Source organism: Dama dama, chromosome 15 (assembly GCF_033118175.1).
Source record: "Dama dama isolate Ldn47 chromosome 15, ASM3311817v1, whole genome shotgun sequence".
NCBI lineage: Eukaryota > Metazoa > Chordata > Mammalia > Artiodactyla > Cervidae > Dama > Dama dama.
The window spans coordinates 67,323,805-67,350,745 of NC_083695.1; the positions used below are offsets into that span (position 1 = coordinate 67,323,805).

At 37.2% G+C, this 26,941-nt stretch overlaps 1 protein-coding gene across 5 annotated transcripts in view; it reads left to right on the top strand.

Moving 5' to 3' along the window:
* CUTC (cutC copper transporter) overlaps positions 1 to 26,941 on the top strand; it is a 38,732-nt gene that overhangs the window by 6,241 nt on the left and 5,550 nt on the right. Inside the window, exons 3-9 of one of the 5 annotated variants that reach the window (XR_009696132.1) lie at positions 4,034 to 4,093; positions 7,467 to 7,676; positions 8,626 to 8,661; positions 11,442 to 11,575; positions 19,478 to 19,597; positions 20,494 to 20,521; positions 24,149 to 24,254. Coding sequence is in view for 4 of the 5 variants with exons in the window: in XM_061162367.1 (XP_061018350.1) it covers positions 4,034 to 4,093; positions 7,467 to 7,676; positions 8,626 to 8,661; positions 11,442 to 11,575; positions 20,494 to 20,521; positions 24,149 to 24,254; positions 25,178 to 25,292 (689 nt within the window). In the remaining variant the exon portion in view is untranslated. Of the gene's footprint in view, positions 1 to 4,033; positions 4,094 to 7,466; positions 7,677 to 8,625; positions 8,662 to 11,441; positions 11,576 to 19,477; positions 19,598 to 20,493; positions 20,522 to 24,148; positions 24,255 to 25,177; positions 25,683 to 26,941 lie in introns of those variants that run through there. The other 4 variants (XM_061162370.1, XM_061162367.1, XM_061162371.1 and 1 more) reach the window with 4 other exon arrangements.

A 26,941-nucleotide genomic window follows, 5' to 3' on the forward strand; every position in this document is an offset into this window, starting at 1 on the left:
CTAACAGAGTTTTGCCAAGAGAACACACTGGTCATAGCAAACACCCTCTTCCAACAACACAAGAGAAGACTCTACACATATATTCACCTGATGGTCAATACTGCAATCAGATTGACTGTATTCTTTGCAGCCAAAGATGGAGAAGCTCTATACAGTCAGCAAAAACAAGACGGGGACCTGACTGTGGCTCAGATCACCATCTCCTTATTGCCAAATTCAGACTTAAACTGAAGAAAGGAGGGAAAACCACTAGACCATTCAGGTATGACCTAAATCAAATCCCTTACGATTATACAGTGGAAGTGACAAATAGATTCAAGGGATTAGATCTGATAGACAGAGTGCCTGAAGAACTACGGATGGAGGTTTGTGACATTGTACAGGAGGCAGGGATCAAGACCATCCCCAAGAAAAAGAAATGCAAAAAGGCAAAATGGTTGTCTGAGGAGGCCTTACAAATAGCTGTGAAAAGAGAAGAAGTGAAAGACAAAGGAGAAAAGGAAAGATATTCCCATTTGAATGCAGAGTTCCAAAGAATAGCAAGGAGAGATAAGAAAGCCTTCCTCAGTGATCAATGCAAAGAAATAGAGGAAAACAACACAATGAGAAAGACTAGAGATCTCTTCAAGAAAATCAGAGATACCAAGGGAACATTTCACGCAAAAATGGGCACGATAAAGGACAGAAATGGTATGGACCTAACAGAAGCAGAAGATATTAAAAAGAGGTGGCAAGAATACACAGAAGAACTGTACAAACAAGATTTTCATGACCCAGATAATCATGATGGTGTGATCACTCACCTAGAGCCAGACATCCTGGAAAGCGAAGTCAAGTGGGCCTTAGGAAGCATCACTACAAAGAAAGCTAGTGGAGGTGATGGAATTCCAGTTGAGCTATTTCAAATCCTGAAAGATGATGCTGTGAAAGTGCTGCACTCAACATGCCAGCAAATTTGGAAAACTCAGCAGTGGCCACAGGACTGGAAAAGGTCAGTTTTCAGTTTCCAATCCCAAAGAAAGGCAATGCCAAAGAATGCTCAAACTACCACAATTGCACTCATCTCACACACTAGTAAAGTAATGCTCAATATTCTCCAAGCCAGGCTGCAACAGTACATGAACCATGAACTTCCAGATGTTCAAGCTGGATTTAGAAAAGGTAGAGGAACCAGAGGTCAAATTGCCAACATCTGTTGGATCATTGAAAAAGCAAGAGAGTTCCAGAAAAACATCTACTTCTGCTTTATTGACTATGCCAGAGCCTTTGACTGTGTGGATCACAACAAACTGTGGAAAATTCTTAGAGATGGGAATACCAGACCACCTGACCTGCCTCCTGAGAAACCTGTATGCAGGTCAGGAAGCAACAGTTAGAACTGGACGTAGAACAAGAGACTTGTTCCAAATCAGGAAAGGAGTACATCAAGGCTGTATATTGTCACCCTGCTTATTTAACTTATATGCAGAGTACATCATGAGAAACGCTGGGCTGGATGGAGCACAAGCTGGAATCAAGATTGGCAGGAGAAATATCAGTAACCTCAGATATGCAGATGACACCACCCTTATGGCAGAAAGCGAAGAAGAACTAAAGAGCCTCTTGATGAAAGTGAAGGAGAGTGAAAAAGTTGGCTTAAAACACAACATTTAGAAAACTAAGATCATGGTATCTGGTCCCATCACTTCATAGCAAATAGACGGAGAAGCAATGGAAACAGTGAGAGACTTTATTTTGGGGGGTTCCAAAATCACTGCAGATGGTGACTGCAGCAATGAAATTAAAAGATGCTTGCTCCTTGAAAGAAAACTTATGACCAACCCAGACAGTATATTAGATAGCAGAGACATTATTACTTTGCCAACAAAGATCCGTCTAGTCAAAGCTATGATTTTTCCAGTAATCATGTATGGATGTGAGAGTTGGACCATAAAGAAAGATTTGCACTGAAGAATTGATGCTTTTGAACTGTGGTGTTAGAGAAGACTCTTGAGAGTCCCTTGGACTGCAAGGAGATCCAACCAGTCCATCCTAAAGGAAATCAGTCCAGAATATTCATTGGAAGGACTGATGCGGAAGCTGAAACTCCAATACTTTGGCCACCTCATGCGAAGAACTGACTCATTGGAAAAGACCCTGATGCTGGGAAAGATTGAAGGCGGGAGGAGAAGGGGACAACAGAGGATGAGATGGTTGGCTGGCATCACTGACTCGATGGACAGGAGTTTGAGTAAACTCTGGGAGTTGGTGATGGACAGGAAGGGCTGGTGTGCTGCAGTTCCTGGGATCACAAAGAGTCGGACCCGACTGAGTGACTGAACTGAACTGAACAGGTAAAGGCCTTTTAAAAAAAGAATAATAATAACCACAATATCAGTAACATATCTATAAAATAATATTTCTTAATAGCATCAAAAATACCCAGTTAGTTTTCAGATTTCCCCAACTGGCTCACAGTTTTGTTTTGTTTTATTTTATAGTTCTTTGAATCAAGATATAAACGTGTCATTTGTTTATGTCTGTTTCAATCTGTTTCCCTTTTTTCATTCTTTAATTCTTTTTCTTCTTTCTACAGTTTGTTAAAGAAACTGATTTTCATCTTTTTTTTTCATCTTATAAAGTATTCCATATTCTACATTTTGCTGCCTGTATATGTAGTGTCACTTATTATGTTCCTCTGACCCCTTGTATTTCCTGTAAAATTTTAGTTCACCCAAAGGTGTAATTAGATTCAGACTTGAGTTTTTTATAACACTAATTTATAGATGGGGTTTTCTGTTGATTCATTGGTAAAGAACTCACCTGCCAATGGAAAAAACATAGGTTCGATTCCTGGATCAGGAAGATCCCTTGGAGAAGAAAGTGGCAACCCACTTCAGTATTCTTGCCTGGAGAATTCCATGGACAGAGAAGCCTGGAGAGCTACAGTCCATGGGGTATCAAAAGAGTGGAACACAATTTAACGACTAAAAATAACAGACTTTATGGATAATGGCATATTCCCTGTTCTATCTAATCAGGGGATATAACATCTTAGTTTTTTTGGTTTTTATGATACTAAGGTTGATCAGTGGATTCAGATATTATCAGCCTGATCCACCCTTTATAAGTTTTCCTGCCAGCTTTCACCTAATAATTTTAGCAATGCATATTTCAGTAGGGTTTGTAAAATGGTGCTATGTTATGTCTAACATTTATTTTTCATTTATCAGCAGTATGCTTCTATAAAGAACTTTCCCTCACCAACTACTTTTTTATACTGAGGTTCAGTTTGTATAAGAAAGGCAGAATAAGTGCTTGCTTCTTTTCCCTTGTTTACTGATTTGGGGGATTATGTGTTTGTTCTCTATCCTCCAGTGTATTCTTGTTTTATCATTATGAACCTAGATGTACACATATTTGACATATTTGAATCCAGTATAGTTGTTCTTGTTGATGCTCAAAATGTCTTTGTGATGATACTTATTAGCCAGTAGGAGCCTCTTCAAGCTGGCTCCTGAGACCTTTTGATGTGATGCTGTAGCCTGATAGTTCTTTTGGTTTCAGCATTTTCTTATTCTTAAAATTATCCTGATTTAAGCTACTTAAAAGTAACTTGTGCTTTTTAAAGCTTAGAATAATGAAGACTCTCCTGGAAAAGATCACTGTTTTTTATAATCAGTGAAGAATTAGCATTCCACTGTGGTCAGTCCAGAAATTTCTTTATTCTAAGTCACTTTCTTATACATAGAGAGGCCACCCTATAATAAAAAATTTTAAGAAACCTAGCTTAACTTGAATTAACTGTTAAATTTGACTTATCAGTAACATAATGTGGGTTGGAGAATATAGTTGGGTTTAAAAGTAGAATTTTGGTCTAGTTCTATAATTTGATTTCTTTCACTTTCTAAGATTCTTTGTTCCTCTGTTTAGAAAAAAATGTTCCTGTTTAATACTTTTGAGCAATGCTTTTCAAAATATTTCTTAATTTTTTAATTTAAAAAAATTATTGTAAAAAAAAAAAATTGTGCTGAGCAGTGCTTTTTTATTACAGGTGCTGGTCGCATAGAGTTATGTTCTGGCTTGTTGGAAGGAGGAACCACACCCAGCATGGGTAAGTGTCCATTTTTTTGGATTTCCTCACAGGAATTTACAGAGCCTAGAGACAATAATCTGTTATTGGGATCTTTTACTCAAGTTACTAACATGTTAACTGCGTCATGGATAATGTATCAGAAATATTTCTAAAAAAAAAAAAAGAAAGAAATATTTCTAGTTGCAGATAAACCTGTCAGTTATAGATGTGATCAAATAGGTATTTTTTTCCCTTTAGGTATCAAAAAGTTGAGATTAAATTACTATTAATATTGGTTCATATACTCTGCAGGCATGTCAAGAACCCTGGTTTTCTTACCTTTTCCATTCTGGCATCCTTGGTATCCTGGCTTTTGTCTTCATTTCTCCCCTCCTACTCGTTGTGCTGTTGTCATACATTTTGCTTTTGCATATGTTAAAAACTCCACACTTCATTGTTACTATTTTTGTCTAAAGAGTCAGTTATACTATAAAGAGTAAAAAAAAATAAGACAGTCATATATTTACTCATGTGTAATTACCATTTCTGGTGCTCTTTTTTTGTATAGATCTGGTATTTCCGTCTGGTTTCATTTTCTTTCTGCCTGAAGTAATTCTTTTAACATTTTTTGTAGTACAACTGTGCTGGTAATGAATTCTTTTGGCTTTTGTGTATCTGAAAACATTTTTCCCCATTTTTTTAAAGATATTTTTGCTGAGTGTAGAATTCTAGGTTGACAGTTTTATTCTTTCAGGACTTCAGAGATGCTTCTCCAACTGTCTTCTTGCCTATATTGTTTCTGACAGGAAATCTGCTATCATCCAAACCTTTGTTCATTTCTGTGTAATTTGTCTCTTTTCTCTGGTTGCTTTTAAGGTTTTTTCCCTTTATTCTTGGTTTTGAACATTTGATTATGATGTCCCTGAGTGTAGTTTTCTTCATGTTTCTAGAATGGACATGTGCACTTATACTTTTCGTCACATTTGGAAATTTTTCAACATTTAATGTATTTTCTATAAATCTTCGTTTTCAAGTGTACTAATCTTTTCTCTGTAGTGTTTAATTGCTGTTAATCCTAGCTACTATATTTTTCATCTCACATATCATAGTTTTATCACTAGATATTTGAATTTATTGTTATATCTCTTGTCCCTTTTAAACTTTTTTGAACATATAGAATAAGGTTGCTGCTGCTGCTGCTGCTGCTGCTAAGTCGCTTCAGTCGTGTCCAACTCTGTGCGACCCCATTGGCAGCAGCCTACCAGGCTCCACCGACCCTGGGATTCTCCAGGCAAGAACACTGGAGTGGGTTGCCATTTCCTTCTTCAATGCATGAAAGTAAAAAGTGAAAGTGAAGTCACTCAGTCTTGTCCGACTCTTATCGACCCCATGGACTGCAGCCTACCAGGCTCCTCTGTCCATGGGATTTTCCAGGCAAGAGTACTGGAGTATAGCATAAGGTTACAATAGCTATTTTAATGCCTTGGCTACTAATTCTAACATATGTACCAGTTTTGGTTGGTTTTGTTTAATTGATTTTTACTTCATGATCCATCTTATTTTCCTACCTGATATTTTTCATTGTGTGTAAGACTTTATGAATTTTACTTTGTTGGCTACTGGATATTTTTCTATTCCTATGAATATTCCTGAGCAGTTAGGTTACTTGGAAACAGTTGTTCCTTTTGGGTAATGTTTTTAAAATTTGTTAAATGAGTCTGAAACAGTGGTCAGTCTAGAGTTCATTATTCCCCACTACTGAAGCAAGACCCTTTCTGCACTCTATCCAGTGCCCCACAAATCTGGAACTTTTCCTGTCTGGCTGATGGGAGCAGGCATTATTCCTGGCCTGGTATGAACAACAGGCAGTATTGCTTCTGATTTTTTTCAGTGGATCTTTCCCTGGCTTTGTGTAGTTTCCTTGCATGCATACATCAATTGGTACTCAGTTGAGTATTAGAGAGAAGTAGGGTCAGGTGGGGAGGGTCTCTTCTGACCTCCCTATGCTGTGGCCTGGAAAAAATCTCAAGGTAGTAATCTGGGTAATTAGGAGAGCTTACCTCATTTGTTTTCCATCTTTAAGGGATTATTATCGTTTGTTGCAAACCATTGTTTGATATGTTTTGTCTTTTTTTTTTTTTTTTAATAAGTGGAAGGGTAAATCCAGTTCCTGTTGCTCTGTCTTGGTCAAAAGCAGAAGTCCCTATATGAATTTTTGACTCCTTTATTTTATTCTGAGATGGATGATAGCATTATTTATTATAAAAGGTTTATGTATGCAATGGCCTTTTAGTGACTCTTCTCACTAAAATAAAGGAGGGCAGTCCCTGGCCATTCTATGAAATACCTAGAACATATCTGTAATTTGAGTGCAGCCTGTTTTTTGCAACAGCAGTCATGCATGATGGACTTGGTGAATGGGCCAAGCCAGCAATAATATGCCCATCACCAGTCATTGCTTGGTGATGGCCATATTGCTGTCCCATACAGAACTGGGGTTCTTGTAGCAAGGAAAAAGAAGTAAATTCATTTTAGGTAAACACTAATGTTGCCTGCCACAGATCTTATACCATTGAGAGTTTCTGAACTAGTCACAAATTGTGTCAGGTTTGGTTATTACGTCAGATTTGGTTCATGAATTGTGTCAGATTTGGTTCATGAATTTCCCAAGCAAGAATACTGGAGTGGGTTCCCATTTCCTACTCCAGCGGATCTTCCTGACCCAGGGATTGTATCTTCACCTCCTGTGTCTCCTGCGTTGCATGTGGATTCTTTACCCACTGAGCCACCAGGGAAGCCCTCATTTTTGTTCATAGAGTGCCTGTTAGCATCACAAATAAGTGCAACATTGCTCCCTTTTACATATCTCTTATTTAAAAAGGCTTTACTAAAAAAAATAAAAAGGTTTTACTAAATATCTTCATCTAGTAGGAATCATAAACTTTAAAACTATGTAACTATCTGTATAGCAGGTTTTAAATAGAGATGTAATCATTAGGACGGAGAAACCAGATCTTACGGAATACATTGGCAGAACATAGAGCCTGGTAGTTGTTACACTTTTAAATGTCACATTCCAGTAAAAGAATTTTTGTTAAGCACAACAAAAAATTTTTTAAAAGCATAACTGAACAGTGCTTTTAAAATACAGTAACTTCTGTTTTCTAAATTGCTGTTCTTACCCTTGACTTCTTTATTATGTAAATTTCTACTATAGGTACATTTTTCTTCTCAGTGTCTCCTTTTTCCTTTAGATCGTCTTTCTATTGTTTACTCCATCAACTCTTCTGTTCCTTGTAGAAGTGATAACACCAAAGCAAATGTAAAAGACCAATACAGTAATATTTTATTGACTTCCTTAAGCTTTTAGCTTACATTTGAATTTTAATTGGTCTCTTCCCTATTTTTATAGGTGTCCTTCAAGTAGTGAAGCAGTATGTCCAGATCCCAGTTTTTGTGATGATTCGGCCACGTGGAGGTGATTTTTTATATTCAGATCGTGAAGTTGAGGTGATGAAGGCTGACATTCGTCTTGCCAAGCTTTATGGTGCTGATGGTTTGGTATTTGGGGCATTGACTGAAGATGGACACATTGACAAAGAACTGTGCATGTCCCTTGTGGGTAAGAATTTGTATCAGAGACCAAAAAGCCCCTAATGATGATTGCATTGTATAGTCCCTATACAGAAAAACGCAATCACAAAACTGGCTTTTCATTCACACCTACAGGCACTTATACTCACCTGTTTTAAACACTAGTTATTTAGATGTTTTAGGTAGACAGTATGTGCTACAGAACCCCCCTGACTCAGCTGCAATAGATTGGATATGCTACTGTTCCTATAGGGTTTAAGGGGAATTTACCTTGATCTCTTTAATCATAGCAGCAAAGACTAAAACCTATTACAGTTGGTAAGGATGGGGAGACATAGAGAACACAGAGGCAAAGTATTTATATTACTAGGCCAGAGTATTTCTTAAAGATTTTCAGAAGAATAAGTGATAGATGTGCTGTTGCTGCTGCTAAGTCACTTCAGTCATGTCCGACTCTGTGCGACCCCATAGACGGCAGCCCACCAGGCTCCCCCATCCCTGGGATTCTCCAGGCAAGAACACTGGAGTGGGTTGCCATCACCTTCTCCAGTGCATGAAAGTGAAAAGCGAAAGTGCAGTCACTCAGTTGTGTCCGACTCTTAGCGACCCCATGGACTGCAGCCTACCAGGCTCCTCCGTCCATGGGATTTTCCAGATAAGAGTACTGGAGTGGGTTGCCATTGCCTTTTCCAAGTGATAGATGTAGTGCTCTCCTTATAGTTGCCAGATTGTATAATTTTCATTTGGTGCCTCTAAGGCGTGGATGACAGTTTTTTTAAATATGAAACTTAGAGAGATTAATGGAAACACAGGACTATTAAATTTGGAAGACTACCATTTTATTATTATTATTTTAGCTCACTGTCTTCACTTAGGAAAAGAAAGTGTAAAAAAGTCCCGTCTAACAGGAGAGTTCTGTAAATAGTAATCAGTGATTATCTCTTCATTTATGTTGTTATGTGATTTTCTTTTTATAGCTCTTTGCCGTCCTCTGCCAGTCACTTTCCACCGAGGTGAGTCATTTCCATTTTAAAAGTTCTGTTGAACGGTGTCAGTTTTCTCATTTCACCAAATGCCACAACCTTTTCATGAAACACAATTCTATAGTGTTACCAATTGGTTTTTTTTTAATACCTGTCATGGGGCTAACAGTTGTAAATCTAGAAATGCATAATTTCTAGAAAATATGAAGCCTTAGTTATGAAAAGTTGTTAAAGGCAGAAGGTGCTGGTGGTGGGATATAATAGAGGGAAAGAGTAAGTATTGCCTGCAAGTGTGTGTGTACTTGTCGCAGAATTCCAAGCAAGACTCTTGAGATTTATTTTTGTTGCATTGCCTCCGGTCATGTGCAGTCTCAAAAAGAATAAATCACTGTGGCCAATGAAATAAAATGTACTGCTTAACTTAAACCCAATAAGACCATTCTGGAGGTCGGAGTGAGGTCAACTTTCCCAAACTTATGGGCAGAAAGGGGCTGGATTTCCAGTGATGAATTGGATAATATTAGGAAGAGGAGAGAAGAAATAGGTGCTAGATAGTCAATGAACAGATGTTCACTGTAGTGCACAAAACTATTTTACATTATTGATAGCTTGTCTACTTGAGAATGATTTCTAAAAAGTGTCTAATCATTTTATATAAAAATACTTCCTGTCTCTAAATCAGGCAGTTACAGTTCCTATACATTTTTGCCTAGCATTGGTAAAATGGAGGAACAAGTGTGAATTTTGCCTTTAAGGCACTGCTATTGCACATGAAAAGAAAAATCTTCAGTTTTTTTTTGATTTGATAATATGCTTGAGAAATTATTGAATGTCTTTCTGTCCTTTTGAGTAATTGTCCAAAGATTAGGATGAGAATGGACACCACCATTTGCATCCATTTATAGAAATGAGATATGAAACATTTGTTATCCTTGTTAATTTGTGAAATGAATGACAACATCAGAGAACTGTTTTCTTGACTTACTATTTAGCAATGTTTCTTATAAACTAGCAATAACTAAAAAATGTTAGATCGCTTAAAAGTCAGAACTTTGAAGCTAGCCAAAAACAAAAAGTTTTAAAATATGAAGTCATTTAAATAAATAAATATTTATCTGAAAAATATATAGTTTAAAATTTGATGTGCTAAATAATTCAAAATAAACCCACCATATAGAATATATTTTTCTTTTCTTAAACTAAGAAAATAACTTTAGAGTTCTGTTCTTTTCCTCCTTCAATAAATTTAATGAAAATACTTCCATATTTTTTAATTGTTGTATTATCCTGGAGTCCACATTTTTTTCACTTGTTTGTTTAAACTTCACTTGTGTGTATTAATACAGTAAGTCTCCTACATATGAACCTTCAAGTTGTGAACTTTCAAAGATGGGAACATGCATTTTGCATGCCTAATCATGGAAGTTAATTCACGTGTCTAGCGTACATTGTCACCTGCGTGTATCCTCTATAGGTGATTGTGCCTTTGTGTACATTACTGTACAGTACTGTGTAGAATACAGTAGTGCAGTATCTTTATTTCAAGCCCAGGATGTCTGGAAGTAAGTGTAAAGGCAGCAGTGATAGGTATTATAAACCTGTTACAGTACAGTTCAATATAGCTGATTACGTTAGTTGGGTGCTGAGACTAACTTTGTTGGATATAGAAACAAATTGGACTTACACTCTTGGAATGGAACTCATTCGTATGTAGGGGCTTACTATAATATGATAGTATAATCACTGTGAGAAGGTACTGCCACCAAAAAATGAAAATCCTCTGTGGTAGATTGAGGTGCCTACATAAACTGAAGGGTGAAAGGAAGGAGTTTACCACCTAATCCACCATAGATCAGCATTTGGTATCGTGTAGCAGCACAGAGAGTCAAAGCAGAAGTCATTTTGTTTGGGGTTCCTAGTGCCAGTTTCCTTAATGAGGAGGAGAGAAGTCTCTTAGAAAGTAGGATGGAATTGAAACTTGATAGAGTCTGTCGTAAACAACAATCTTTATACTATGAATCTTGAAAACATGGGGTAAAATGGATTAGAATAAAATATTAGTCAATAAAGAGAATATGAATCAAGGCCTTTTCTAGAACTGATGAGTGTGAAGTTTTCATTCTGCTTGTGCAGTTTGTTTGAACCCTTAGAGCAGACTTTCCCAAATGTGAGTCACTTGTCTGTCACATTTATGATTTGACCATATCCAAGGGCTACTTGTGCAAATTTATTTTTAAAATCTTAAGTAAATTTATTTTAAAGAGAAATTAATGAAAAAAATGGAAGCTTTTCGCTTCTAATCTGCATTTAAGTAAATGCATCTGTTCATATGTGTACCATCTAAAATGATCCTGCAGGGACTTCACTGGTGGTCCAGAAACTAAAAGTCCAGAGAACTTGCAGGGGGCCTGGGTTCCATCCCTGGTCAGGGAACTAGATCCAGTATACTGCAGCTAAGACCCAGCACAGCCAAATAAGTAAATTAAATAAATATTTTAAAAATAATAAAATGATCCTGATACCATTAGTGGCATGCTGACTATGGTGTACTGGTAAACTGGTTCTGAAGAAAAAGGAACCTTGATTTGTAGTGTTTGTTGATTTCTGTGGTTTAAATACTTCCACCTTGATTGATTTCAAGCTGGCAATGGGTTAATAATCATGCTTGCAAAATTCATGAGTATTTAGCAATTGACTCTTGTAAGCCAGGACAAGCTAGGTCTAGCATACCACTGTGGGTATACTACATCTTGGAAAGCACTGTATTAGAGAGATCTGTTCAAAATTCAAGTCAGTTTTATTTATTTCAGCCTTTGACATGGTTCATGATCCAGTGGCAGCTCTAGAGACCCTCTTAACTTTGGGATTTGAACGAGTATTAACCAGTGGATGTGACAGTTCAGCCCTAGAAGGACTACCCCTAATAAAGCGACTCATAGATCAGGTACATATGATTTCTTTCCTTTCTTCCTAAGAGTCTGTTGTGGTTACTTCTGATATTCTATTGTTCGGAGAGGTTGTGAAACTACCTATTAACTAACTTTGTGGGTTACTCTGTAGTAAGCAGGCAGTAACATATAACTTTTATTTCTTTCACACAGTATTTTTAGTAACCAAGGCTCTTAACATCAAATTATAAACAGTGATTAAATAGCTGATCTACTTTGGATAACCACAGCAAAATTTACCTTTATGCTGCCATCAGCATTGCATAGTGTATGCTTGTTACTGTTGATCTGTGTATACTCAGGGGTTCCTGCATGATATTTGAGAAAATTATCATTTAGTGGTGAATTCTAAAACTAAAACTAGGACTTACTTGGTAGTCCATTGGTTAAGACTCCACACTAATACTGCAGGGGGCATGGGTTCCATCCCTGGTCAGGGAGCTAAGATCCTCTATGCCACAGAGTGCAGCCAAAAAGAAAAATTCTAAAACTATTCTTCTCTCATCTTTCCTCAACTATCAAGATAGGAAGAAATATGTTTACCTCTTATGTGATTTCCTCTTGTGAGTTCTCATCATTTGTAGAACAGTCAGAAGATGGCTTTGTAATTGTATTAATAGTATGTCTGTTTTCTCACACCAGTCCAGAGACATCTAAATGAGTGAACATGGACTTGAGATGAGAATGTTCTGGATTTGAGAGAGGTTTGACATTTGCTGTGTAATGTTGAGTAGGTTACTAGCATTTAAACCACTGTTGCCTCATGTGTGAAATTGAGATAATTTTAATATCTTCTTTATAGGGTTGCTCTGAGGATTTATAGAGATAAGGTAGAATTGGTAGAGTTAAGACTTAATATGAAAGATAAGAAATGCTATTGGTAAGAGCATTGGTTTCCATGGTGACTCATCTGGTAAAGAGTCTGTCTGCAATGTGAGAGACCCAGGTTCGATCCCTGGGTGGGGATGATTCCTTGGAGAAGGAAATGGCAACAGGCTCCAGTATTCTTGCCTAGATAATTCCATGGACAGATAAGCCTGGTGGGCTATAGTCCACGCGATCACAAAGAGTCAGACATGACTCAGCGACTAACACTTTCACTTTTACTTTCAAGAAGTAATGTGAAAGATAAGAAATGCTCTTGGTAAGAGCCTTAGCAGAGTGCTTGATTTATGACACATGTTAGTGTTTGTAATTATTATTTGTGGTGGTGTTCAGTTGTGAAGTCACATCCAACTCTTTGTGACCCCAGGGACAGCAGTACACCAGGCTCCCCTGTCCTTCACTATCTCCTGGAATTTGCTCAAATTCATGTCCATTGAATCGGTAATTCTAACTATCTCGTCTTCTGCCCCCTTCTCCTTTTGTCTTTTCCCAGCATCAGGGTCTTTTCCAATGAGTTGGCTCTTCGGATCAGGTGGCCAAAATATTGGAACTTCAGCATCAGTTCTTCCGAGCTTTCAGTGAATATTCAGGGTTGATTTCCTTTAGTACTGACTGGTTGACTTCCTTGTAGTCCAAAGGACTATTATTATTACTGCTATTATTAGTAATAATATTTAGTGTTTTTGTGTAGACATCTGCTAATGTTTACTTTTCTATAGTCATGGAAATAATTTTTAGAAATTTCACATGAGAATCAGATAAACTTTTCTAGGCAGCTTACTGGCTTTATAAAATTTATTAAGTATATATTAAGGTGCAAGGGGTCTTCCCAGGTGGTACTAGTGGTAAAGAACCTGCCTGCCAATGCTGGAGACAGAAGAGATGAGGGTTTGGTCCCTGGGTTGGGAAGATCCCCTGGAGGAGGGCATGGCAACCCACTCCAGTATTTTTGCCTGGAGAATCCTTTGGACAGAGGGGCCTGGCAGACTACAGTCCATAGGGTCACAAAGAATTGGACATGACTGAAGCAACTTAGCACACACGCTATGTGCAAGGCATTTGCAGCCAACTCATTGGAAAGGACCGTGATGCTGAGAAAGATTGACAGCAAAAGGAGAAGGGGACCATAGAGGATAAGATAGATAGCTTCACCAACTCAATGGACCTGAATCTGAACAAACTCGGGGAGTTAGTGGTAGACAGAGGAGCCTGGCCTGCTGCAGTCCAAGGGGTCGAAAACAGTCAGACACAACTTATAGACTGAACAACAGGGCATTTGTACTATGCTGGTGACCAGGGTGCATGTGTGTGTGTGTGTGTGTGTGTGTGTGTGTGTGTGTGTGTGTAGTCACTAGTCTTGCAAATTAGTGCACAACAGGCATTTCTAATAGAGTGCTACATTTTTAAAAAAAGTACTGTAGGAGCACATCGAAGAGGAATTAACCCCAGATTTGAGGGGTTGGGATTCACAGGACTTAGCTTCCCAGAAGAAAAGACATCCACACTGTAGTGTCTTTTTTTATTGAACATGCTGGATCTTTGTTGCTTCAAAGACTTTGCTCTAGTTGAGAAGAAAGGGAGCTATTCTCTTGTTCCTGTGCTCGGGCTTCTCACTGCAGTGGCTTTTCTTGTTATGAAACAGAGGCTCCAGAATGCTTGGGCTTCACTAGTTGCAGCCCCTGGGCTCCAGAGAGCATAGGCTCTATATTTGTGGCACGTGGACTTAGTTGCTCTGCAGCATGTGGGATCTTTTGAGATCAGGGATCGAACCCATGTCTCCTGCCTTGACAGGTGGATTCTGTACCACTAAGCCACGAGGGAAGCCCCACACTGCAATGTCTTACTCATTTAAAGGGTGATTTGTAGCCATCAGTCTAAACTGGAATGGGGAGAGGGGAAGTCAGGGGGATGCTCCTTGTAGACAGAATAGTATATGCAAAGGCCTGGAAACAAAAGTGAGCATAACTTATTAAGATATCAAAGAATGACTATAAAGTTGAATGTGAAGAGAAGAGTACTGTCCAGAGCCTTTTAAACTATTCAGGAGTTTGCATTTTATCCTTGGTTCACTGGGGAAGCCTGAAGGGTTTTGAAAAAGAAGAACTGATGAATCAGGTGTCCATTTTTTAATGGTTACTCAGAATGGAATAGAGAATAATTGTCATAGTCATATGTTGCATGTCAAAATGTTGTATGTGAGAAAGAGAGAGAGACGGATTTGTAGTTTAGTCGGTTGGCAGGAAGAGCTAAGTTAAATATTCTTATACACTAAATTTACTTTTTTAAGTAAAAATTATATGTATTTAAGATGTACAATGTGATATTTTGATTTTCATTCTGTGTATGTACAGAATAATACATATTCTGTATATGTAAATCAAAACACCACATTGTACACCTTAAATACATATAATTTTTACTTTAAAAAGTAAATTTAGTTTATAAGAATATTTAACACAGCTATGTACAACATGATATTTTGATTTACATACACAAAATGAAGGGGCTTCCCTGGTGACTCAGTGGTAAAGAATCCACCAACCAATGCAAGAGATGATAGTTCGATCCCTGAGTTGGGAAGATTCCCTGGAGGAGGAAATGGCAACCCCCTCCAGTATTCTTGCCTGAGCAATTCCATGGAAGGAAGACCCTAGCGGACTACAGTCCATGGAGTCACAAAGAGTTGGACACTACTGAGCATGCAGGCATACAGAATGAAATGGTTCCAGTCAAGCTCATATTCAACTGCCCATATAGCACACTTGTGTGGTATGTGTGTGTGCATTCGTGTCTGGTGAAAGTACCTGACATCTACTCTCTTAGCAAATTTTTAGTATTCGGTACAACTATAGTCATTATTCATTTGATCTCTAGACTTAATTCATCCTGTGTAGCAACTTTGTACCCTTTTACCAACATCTTCCCATTTCCATCACCTCACCACCCCTGGTAACCACCATTCTGTTCTCTGCTTCTTGTATTTTACTTTTCTAGATTGCACATATAAGTAAGAGCATACTAATTTTACTTTTTTATTTTTCAGTTTTCACTCTGCTTGGTCTTTGGTGCTGAGAGTATTTTGTCTAGTTGGGGCAAGTAGAGGCTACTCTGTAGTTGTCGGGTGTGGGCTTCTCATTGCAATGGCTTCTTTTGTTGCAGAACATGGACTTTAGGGTGCACAGGCTTCAGTAGTTGCAGTGTGTGGGCTTCAGTTGTTGAGGTTCCCGGGCTCTAGAGCACAGACTCAGTAGTTGTGACTCACAGGCTTAGTTGCTCTGCAGCATATTGGATCTTCCTGGACCAGGGATCTAACCTATGTCTCCTGCATCAGGCAGATTCTTCACTACTGAGCCATCAGGGAAGCCCAACTTTACTTCTTGAAGCCATTTTGTAGCTGTGTAATATACTGGTTAAAGCACAGAATTTGGGATTAGAAAGGTTTATGTTTAAATCCTAGTTTTGCTGTTTGTTGGGCAAAAAACAATAGACTTGGCAGTTTACCTAACCATCCTAAATTTGCTGTTTATTAACAGTGACCTTGGGGAGTTTACCTAACCATCCTAAACTTGTTTCTTTACCTACAAAGTTGCATAATGAGTGCCAGTTAGCATAGTAAAAGTGCCTACCTCCTAGAATAGTTGTGGATTACTTCAGCATACATCTGACACATAGTATGTGCTCTATATTGGCAAGTCACTTTGATAGCCCAAGATAAGCATATAGTTCTAAATAATGTTTTATGAAGGGCCCCCCAAAAAGTGATAGGATTCATCTCTTCAAACATTTGTCCATGTTTTGGAAAGCTTTCAGTTGGAAGAAACAGTTACAGTAAATATGACTTTTTTTACTCCTAAACTCATTTCAGCTTTCTAGGTAGTAAATATTTAGTTTTGTGGCTATTTGCTTTAGTACATTTGAGGATACTAAACAGCCTTGTTTCACTTATTTCTCCAACAATTATTAAATTTTATGAAATAGCCTCCTCTCCCTTTTATTCTCTATTTCTTTGCTTATTTTTTTTTCATTGTATGTTTAAGTATTTAGGTTTTATAAATATACCTACCTGTTGTCTGTTTTTGTTGAACATGAACACCCCATGAGAGTTGGAACTTACTCCTGCTCATCATCTCAGGGAGGAAAAACGTTTTCTTTACCCTCTTTTTTTAAAAAAGTGAACATTCTTAGGTTTGGTTTTTGAGATTCAACAAATAAACTAACAAAAGATAGATAAGCAAGAAAAAAAGATTGTGATCACATGTGTATGTATATTTGGGCATTCACAAAGAAATGTAACTCAAAGAGGTGCTTAGAATTTGAGGCTTATAAACCATCTTAATAGATGAAGAGGAGGGGATAAGGCACTTAGGGACTCAGAAGTGAAAGGAGAAAGTGCATTTATGGAAGAACAAATGACTTTTTGGAAAGATAATTGGATCCTTAGAAGAACATATGGGACACAGGATGGTTTTTTGATAGTGTCTGTTTGGCTGCGGTGCTGATGAGTTGCTCCCGGCGGGGGGATTTATGACAGTGGTGGTTTCTTGTTTTTGTTTTTGTTTTGTTTTTTTTCAGTTCTTTTGGGCGGCTCTGCTTTTAGGCAGGTAAGGAATTTGAGCCTTCAGCTCAAAATCATTTTTATACCACAGAGGCATGTTTCGGACCCCTTGAATCACAGTGGTCCCCATACCTACAACAGTGCCTGGTACATCGTAGACACTTAAATATATTTGTTGGATGGATGGAGGAGTGAATCAAGTTCTGTTCAGTTCAGTTCAGTTGCTCAGTCGTGTCCGACTCTTTGCGACCCAATGAACTGCAGCACGCCAGGCCTCCCTGTCCATCACCAACTCCCGGAGTCCACCCAAACCCATGTCCATTGAGTTGGTGATGCCATCCAGCCATCTCATCCTCTGTCATCCCCTTCTCCTGCCCTCAATCTTTCCCAGCATCAGGGTCTTTTCCAATGAGTCAGCTCTTTGCATCAGGTGGCCAACGTGTTGGAGTTTCAGCTTCAACATCAGTCCTTCCAAAGAACACCCAGGACTGATCTCCTTCAGGATGGACTGGTTGGATCTCCTTGCAGTCCAAGGAACTCTCAAGAGTCTTCTCCAACACCACAGTTCAAAAGCATCAATTCTTTGGCACTCAGCCTTCTTTATAGTCCAACTCTCATATCCATACATGACCACTGGAAAAACCATAGCCTTGACTAGATGGACCTTTGTTGGCAAAGTAATGTCTCTGCTTTTTAATATGCTATCTAGGTTGGTCATAACTTTCCTTCCAAGGAGTAAGCATCTTTTAATTTCATGGCTGCAATCACCATCTGCAGTGATTTTGGAGCCCAGAATAAAGTCAGCCGCTGGTTGCACTGTTTCCCCATCTCTTTGCCATGAAGTGATGGGACCGGATGCCATGATCTTAGTTTTCTGAATGTTGAGTTTTAAGCCAACTTTTTCACTCTCCTCTTTAGCTTTCATCAAGAGGCTCTTTACTTCTTCTTCACTTAATGCCATAAGGGTGGTGTCATCTGCATATCTGAGGTTATTGATGTTTCTCCTGGCAATCTTGATTCCAGCTTGTGCTTCTTCCAGCCCAGCGTTTCTCATGATGTACTCTGCATATAAGTTAAATAAGCAGGGTGACAATATACAGCCTTGACGTACTCCTTTTCCTATTTGGAACCAGTCTGTTGTTCCATGTCCAGTTCTAACTGTTGCTTCCTGACCTGCATACAGGTTTCTCAAGGGGCAGGTCAGGTGGTCTGGTATTCCCATCTCTTTCAGAATTTTCCATAGTTTATTGTGATCCACACACTCAGAGGCTCTGGCATAGTCAATAAAGCAGAAATAGATGTTTTTCTGGAATTCTCTTGCTTTTTCGATGATCCAGCGGATGTTGGCAATTTGACCTCTGCTTCCTCTGCCTTTTCTAAAACCAGCTTGAACATCTGGAAGTTCACAGTTCATGTATTGCTGAAGACTGGCTCGGAGAATTTTAAGCATTACTTTACTAGCGTGTGAGATGAGTGCAATTGTGCGGTAGTTTGAGCATTCTTTGGCATTGCCTTTCTTTGGGTTTGGAAAGAAAACTGACCTTTTCCAGTCCTGTGGCCACTGCTGAGTTTTCCAAATTTGCTGGCATATTGAGTGCAGCACTTTCACAGCGTCATCTTTCAGGATTTGAAATAGCTCAACTGGAATTCTGTCACCTCCACTAGCTTTGTTTCTAGTGATGCTTTCTAAGGCCCACTTGACTTCACATTCCAGGATGTCTGACTCTAGGTGAGTGATCACACCATTGTGATTATCTGGGTCGTGAAGATCTTTTTTGTACAGTTCTTCTGTATTTTCTTGCCACCTCTTCTTAATATCTTCTGCTTCTGTTAGGTCCCTACCATTTCTGTCCTTTATCGAACCCATCTTTGCATGAAATGTTCCCTTGGTAGCTCTAATTTTCTTGAAGAGATCTCGTCTTTCCCATTCTATTGTTTCCCTCTGTTTCTTTGCATTGATTGCTGAGGAAGGCTTTCTTATCTCTCCTTGCTATTCTTTGGAACTCTGCATTCAAATGGGTGTATCTTTCCTTTTCTCCTTTGCTTTTCACTTCCCTTCTTTTCACAGCTATTTGTAAGGCCTCCTCAGACAGCCATTTTGTTTTTTTGCATTTCTTTTTCTTGAGGATGGTCTTGATTCCTGTCTCCTGTACAGTGTCACGAACCTCCGTCCATAGTTCATCAGGCACTCTGTCTATCAGGTCTAGTCCCTTAAATCTATTTCTCACTTCCACTGTATAGTCATAAGGGATTTGATTTAAGTCATACCCAAATGGTCTAGTGGTTTTCTCCACTTTCTTCAATTTCAGTCTGAATTTGGCAATAAGGATCATGATCCGAGCCACAGTCAACTCCCAGTCTTGTTTTTGCTGACTGTATAGAGCTTCTCCATCTTTGACTGCAGAGTATATAATCAATCTGATTTCGGTGTTGACCATCTGGTGATGTCCATGTGTAGAGTCTTCTCCTGTGTTGTTGGAAGAGGATGTTTTCTGTGACCAGTGCGTTCTCCTGGCAGAACTCTTTGCAAACCACTTCAGTATTCTTGCTTTGAGAACCCCATGAACAGTATGAAAAGGTAAATCAAGTGACATTTAATAAACCCTATCATGATAGATAAATGTGATCGGGGTTTTATTCTGCAAATTAGTGAGCTTGCTATAGCATGTTATTTTTATTCTGTCATTATTACCTACCTGCTACTAGTGTTTCCAGTGAGTATACATTTGTAAAAAGGGTGATTTCCTTTTGATTTTGAGTGATACTGAGTATGTATCGCCTAAATTTATTTAGGAAATATAAAATTAGAATGAAAGTAAGGAGATTTCAATACCTATCTTCTGGAATTATCAGAAATTAAATTAATTCCTATAGTTCATTTTATCCAATAAAATGGACCTCTGGTGTTTTTTAATTGGTATAATATGCTAGGTAATTTATAGGATATAAATTTCCTATATTTAGGATTTGAGGATATAGGATTTGAACTAATTTTTTTCTACCAGTAATTTACAGTTATGCTATACTCTCTTTTTTTTTTTTTCTCCCCTCCCCTATACTCTTTCTTTTATACTGAAATCTTATTTAAATTCAACTACTTTCATTCCATTGCATACCAAGAATTCAGAATTAGTGTTATTTTTCAGTAATAGCTTTTCTTAAGGTAATGTGATTATTTAGTATTTATATTTATTCATATTATATTTAGTATATATATATATATATATAGTTCTCCTATTCTTATGTTCATAACAGTACAAGTCTTTAAAGCAATACAATCAAATAACATTTTTGGATAGAAGGAATTAATATGCTGAGCATTTTACTTATGCATGATTCCAAAGAATTAGAAAGATCTATTGAAATTAGATATTAGTAATAATTTAGTATAGTTATTCTCTGTTTCACTGCCTTACTATCCCATGTAAGAGAAAGATATTAAAATTTACTTGTTTAATTTTTTTATTTTTTCAGGCCAAAGGCAGGATTGTGGTAATGCCAGGTATGTATCTATCCATTTACTAGTATAACCCTGAAAATGGGAAGGAAGAGCAAAAGAGGCAGGACAATTTGGGGAGAAGTATTAGCACATGGTGGTTAATTTTATTAAAATGTTTAAGATTGGGAGATCCTGACTGCAATTTAGAACTTTGTGTGAGGTTTAGCTCAGAGAAGAGCAGATAAGGATTGGGATTTCTCCACGTTTGCTTTCCCATAGTATACAATCTTGTGAATGTAGATGTTCATTTCTGGTGATGCTTACTTACCAAGTTTGATGCTGCTACACTGGATTAGGGCCACATGTCCTAGTTGGTGACAAAGTATAAGTAAACGTTTAGGTAATATCCCTGAATAATGTAATATACAATTTTTTAAAAATCTCTAATGAGCAAATTCTTGTAGTCAGAACAGTTAGATCACATACTCCTAATAACTGTAAGGTCAATTAAGTACATGATGGCTCATTAGAAGTCAGTCGTTTTTAAAGAATTAGATAAGCAGACCTAGATCCAGAATGAGATGAATATAAAGACAGTCTTAATTTTTTCTTACTAAATTTCTCAAACAGATTAAAAAAAAGTAGAAAATAGCATATAAATACTCACGTACTCAATTTCTGTATTTAACATCTTGTCACATTGGTCTCATCTTTTTTCATCCTGAGGCATCTTAAATTAAACTAAAGGCATTGTGACACTTTATACTTCTCTTAAAATGTGGCGGGGGTGGGGGGGTAGGATTTTAACTACATCGTGGGCATTGTGGGCATCTAACCACAATATCATTATCACATCTATCAAAATAAACACTAATTCCCTAAAATACCATTTAATACTCAGCCAATACTGATGGTACTGAGAATGTTTTTTATAGCTGATATGTTCAAACCAGGATTCAATCAAGGAACAAGGATTGCACTTTGTTGTTATCTTTCTTAATATGTTTTAATATAGAAGTTTTCTTTTTCTGCTTAAAAAAAAAAGACATTTAAAAAGTTTGAACCACTTATGCTATAAGATGTCCTAATTTCTGGTTTTATTGGATTGTTTCCTTTCAGTATTGTTTAGCATGTATTTCCTAGTCTCTGTATTTCCTATAAACTGGTAGTTAGATCATAAGGCTTGGTTAGATTGTGGTTAAATATTCTTGGTAGAAATAGTTCACAGTAATTCTGTATACTTCACGTTTCATCACATCAAAAGGCATATAATGTCTGGTTGTCTTAATACCAGTAATGTCAAGACTGACCAGGAGTCAAAATGGTGATAGTTAGATAAAAACTTTTAAAAAGAGGCCAAATAGATGTATAGTGTCAGAATTTTAGGAAAGCTTTGACTTATAGCAAGTTCCTGAAACATAAGCAGACAGAAAGCATACATTATCTGTTAAATTGAGACCCGTAAAAGATTAATCAGGGAATCTTAAAGAGACTTAATTGTGTCTGATGCATTTCCATTAAGACTAAATGTATTTAGTCTTGACCACTAATACCCACACTTAGACAGTTGTTAACTTAAGATTGCTTTTGCATTATATGTAATTATTAAGTTATGTGCTATGTGCAAGGCACTACTTGGGATACAGAGTTACACAAGAAACTACTTCCTCAAGAGGCTTATAGTCTTAAGTGAGATGATGTTATATCCAAAAGTATTTGTGATTATATAACAAACCTTACCAAGAAAATGCTGATTATATGCCAGGTTCTGTGGTAGATGTAAAAACACAGAAATGTATATGAAGTAATCCTTCTACTTGAGGAGCTTACCGAGTTGATCTATAAACAAATTACAATAATTTCATGTAAATAAATACCAGCAAGTAAAAATTCCTGGGTACATCAGCCTGAATGTCTAATATGTGTCCATCACTGGGAAATATAAAGATAAAACATAGCAGTTTCCCTCTAGGGGATTTTCATAATGAAGCTTATAATTTAGGCTCCAGTCCCTTATCTTTATAAAGAGAAGGTATTGAACTAGTTGTTCTTTCAAGTCCCAACTGTTAATCTATGTTTGGGAAATGTATTACTTATGTTCTGCTAACTGAGTAATATGTATTTCAGTGACTGGATATTCTGCTATTTGTTAGAAGAAAGTAACAAATATTTGTCTTTTAATCCTTACAACAAGTTTGTGAAGTAGGCAGTACTATCCCTTTTTTATGAAAAAAATTGAGGCTCAGTAGACTTGCATAATTTATCCAAGGCCACATAGCTGTGAAGGGCCACAGTGGTAAAGCCAGGATTCTAATCTAAATCTGACCTCTCAGTCTGTGTTCTTTCTTAGGGCTCAGTGGTATTTGTTGTTGTACTGTATGACTAAAAAAAAAAAAAAGTTAATAAGTCTGAAAGAATGTGTAAGTCAAGTTATTTCAGCAACTTTAACCAGTCAGTTCAGTTCAGTCACTCAGTCGTGTCCAACTCTTTGCAGCCCCATGGACTGCAGCACACCAGGCTTCCCTGTCCATCACCAACTCCCGGAGCTTAACGCAAATTCATGTCCTTCGATTCGGTGATGCCATCCAACCATCTCATTCTCTGTCGTCCCCTTCTCCTGCCTTCAATCTTTCCCAGCATCAGGGTCTTTTCTAGTGAGTCAGTTCTTCGCATCAGGTGGCCAAAGTACTGGAGTTTCAGCTTCAGCATCAGTCTTTCCAATGAATATTCAGGACTGATTTCCTTTAGGACGGACTGGTTGGATCTCCTTGCAGTCCAAGGGACTCTCAAGAGTCTTCTCCAACACCACAGTTCAAAAGCATCAATTCTTTGGCGCTCAGCTTTTTTATTGTCAAACTCTCACATCCATACATGACTACTGGAAAAACCATAGCCTTGACTAGACAGACCTTTGTTGGCAAAGTAATGTCTCTGCTTTTTAATATGCTGTCTAGGTTGGTCATAATCAAGTTGATCTCAAGCAACTTTAATAGCTTGAGGTAAAAAAATACATATTTTAACAGTCATCTAATCTGATATCAGTTCAGAATATAAATCTTTATATACAGACATTTAAAAGATTGTTTCTCAAAACAAATGAGTCAAAATCCTTGATTATGCAAGTTTAATAAATTAGAATCAAATTCTTGTGTAAAATGAAATTAAAAAATTGGCATTGTAATAAACTGTGTAGCACCTTGCATTATTCCCATTTCCAGTGAAATCCATGTGTTATGGGTCAGAGAAAGAACTTTGGAGATGTTCTGTTTTTGTTTTTGATTTTGTTTTGAGGTTTTCTCTTTGAGATATGTTTCTGAGTCTTTGCTTTTGTGACTCCTTCCTCCTTTCCTTTTAATTTGATTTTGCTTTAATTAAGGGGAAGCAGGGCTTGAGTACTCAATGATTTTCCTTGCCCCAGAGTAATCTTTTTAGATTTACAATCAGTAACATAGAGCATTGTTATACAAACCAATGGGCATGTACAATTCTGTCATAAAGGTTCTTTGTTCTCCAGAGTCTGCAGTCTTGTCTTTCATCATTTGTTTCTAAATTCATTTTAACTGATTAAGGAGAGAATATCAATGAGGAATTTCAGTACAAAGATTCCAGGTAGAGCTAGCAGTCATATTAGTCACTAAATTTTATGTGAAAATCTATTCTACTTACTATATTACTTATTCTTTCCAACAGGGGGTGGCATAACAGATAGAAATCTGCAAAGGATCCTTGAGGGTTCAGGTGCTACAGAATTCCACTGTTCTGCTCGGTCGGCTAGAGATTCAGGAATGAAGTTTCGGTAAAAATGACTCCTTTGGCTCCTACAAAAAGGAATGGGATTACTTTTTACTTATCCAAATAGGAAAAGCTTAGTTGATGGCATGATTAATGAATAGAATGTTGTGATTAGCATGTAAGTATTAGTCATTTTTTAAGTTTTATAATTGCAGAGTGGCTCTTATCCTGCCTTAAATAAGCAGGCTCTTCTGAACATAGGCTAACCTCCAAATCTTTAAGGCTTTGCTGAACTTAGACCAGTTAATAGTAAACTCTAATTCAGCAGCTAAGCTTCAGATGAAGTAGATATATATGTGTGCCCATTCATCTATGATTTCCTTTGGCAAAGTTAATAACTATGGTAATAAGGATGGAAGAGCTGTAGTCCTTTTTATCTTTCCTACTGTTGATACTTAAAATATTTCTTCACCTTTACTCTCTCTCTTTTTTTTTTTTTTTTTAATTTTATTGTTTTTGACCATGCCTCACAGCTTGTGGAATCTTAGTTCCCTGACCAAGGATTCAACCCACACTCTTGGCGGTGAAAGCAGAGTCCTAACCACTGGACCACCAAGGAATTCCCTATTTTTAGTCATTTTGAAAGTTTATCACTCTTTAAGGAATTTAAACTATTATGTATTTTCTATCATACTTGAGAGGACTCTTATAATTTAATAGTTAATTGTTATTTCTGTTTATAAGTTGGGGAAAATGAGGTATAAAAGAAGCAAGAGCTTCAGATTTACAATTGCAGATATAAAATCAAATATACTATCTGGTCTATTTAGACACTAGGTGTTTCAAGTAATTAATAAAAATTATGAAATATGTTAGTTCAGGGTCCTTGTTCTTGAGCCATGAAATCTACCCTAAAATGAAGTGCCAGTAGGAGGGTTCATTTAACAACTTATTTAATTATCTGTTTCTTTATTATTTCCATTGCAGAAATTCCTCTGTTGCTATGGGAGCCTCTCTTTCTAACTCAGAATATTCTCTAAAGGTTACAGATGTGACCCAAGTAAGGACTTTGAATGCTATTGCAAAGAACATTCTCGTTTAGCCAGACCTCTCTGAGAGACATGGATATCACCGGACAAAGATAGAAGAATAGCCTACAGTTCTCTATGACAGCTTTAACCTTCTCTGGCCAGGACAATCTGTCTTTATTTTGAGTCTTATATTACCATGGAGAATGTTTCCAAAAAGAAAAAGAACTTGAAACAGAGTACAGTCATTTTCTTTGCTTAATCTTGTCACCCGTCTCCATCATCATGTTTAAATCTGGCCTACACTTCATCTACAGACAGAGGTTTAAGTCTGTTTTCAGTGGAATTAATTGATGAACTGGGAAGGTTCAGCTGCAAGGTATGAACTCAAATGTGACTTCATGGTCAACTCAATAGCAGTTATTTTGCCTTGTCATTGTAAAATAAAAATTACCAGTCTATTATGGTAGCGTCTCTTATTCATACCCTGAATGCAATCTGTAGCCAAGTATTAGAGGAAAGATTTTTTTTTGTTTTTTAAATTTTATTTTCTCTTTTTATTATGTACTTTTTGGATGTGTTACCCTGGGCAAGATGCAAAGGATATAAAGTAAATGGTATAGCATAAAAATTTTCAGCCTTGGGAAGTAGGATGTAAAAGTTCCTAGACTTATAAAGGCCAGAAGTGATCTTGTTGTTCATCAGGTTACTTCTGTCTCTGTCACCAGAAAGAGAAATGGCTTAACCATAAGGTTCATATGACAATTTAGAAAGACCTGTAGTGAGAATTGGGGAGGTTAGAGAGGTTATCAGAATAACAGTTTCTTTCAGCAGAGGCCGTAGATATGGATTCTAGTGATGAAAGATGTTTTTCCTATGAGCAGGTCTCAAATGGTGAAATTCATCACTAGCTTTTTTCTGTGACTTTCATATTATAATCTCATTCTACACAACACCCCTCTGGTAATAGAACTGATGTTTCTGTATTAGGAGATTAACTGAATCATAATGTAGAGAACTTGGCCTTGGTCATGAAGCTAGTTAATGGAGCCTCTATAAACAGCATGCACAGATTTGGGTACTAATGACCATATACTGAAAACCTTGCCTTTTTATTAATGTGTCATTTCCCTTACTTTTAAATCTTAACTTCTTTCCTTACTTTTTCAGATACCATTTCAACATAGAATATTTGCCAAGGAATTTATGAGAAATGACAGACAAACTATTTAGAAACTAATAGTAACCTCAGTGTTTTCCACTAGTAGTGATTTCTGTTAACAGTTTAATACTGGCTTTGGAGTATAGATACAGATATGTAAGTTATCACATACACACATAGTCATGTTTAGTATTTTGGCCTAATCCTCTGCCATGCTTGGATTTCACTCTATGATCCTTCAGAGATAAGAGCAGGGTATGTTATCATCTCTATTTTATTTAAACAGAGTAACTAGGCTTATGAGAGGTGCTATGAATTGCTCAAAATTTAATAACAAATTAAGGTTATTTATGAGACTTAAATGCTAGACTATTAACCTCCAAGTCTTCTGCTTTAGGATGCTTCTAGAATGTGGATGTAGCCCAGAAAGCTGTACTCCTGGACAAATCAGACACACTTGAAATCATATCCTGGCTTCCAATTTAAGTTAACTTAATTTTTTGAACTGTAATTCTTTATTTGTTTTTTTTTTTTAATTCCTTTATTTGTAAATCAGGAATA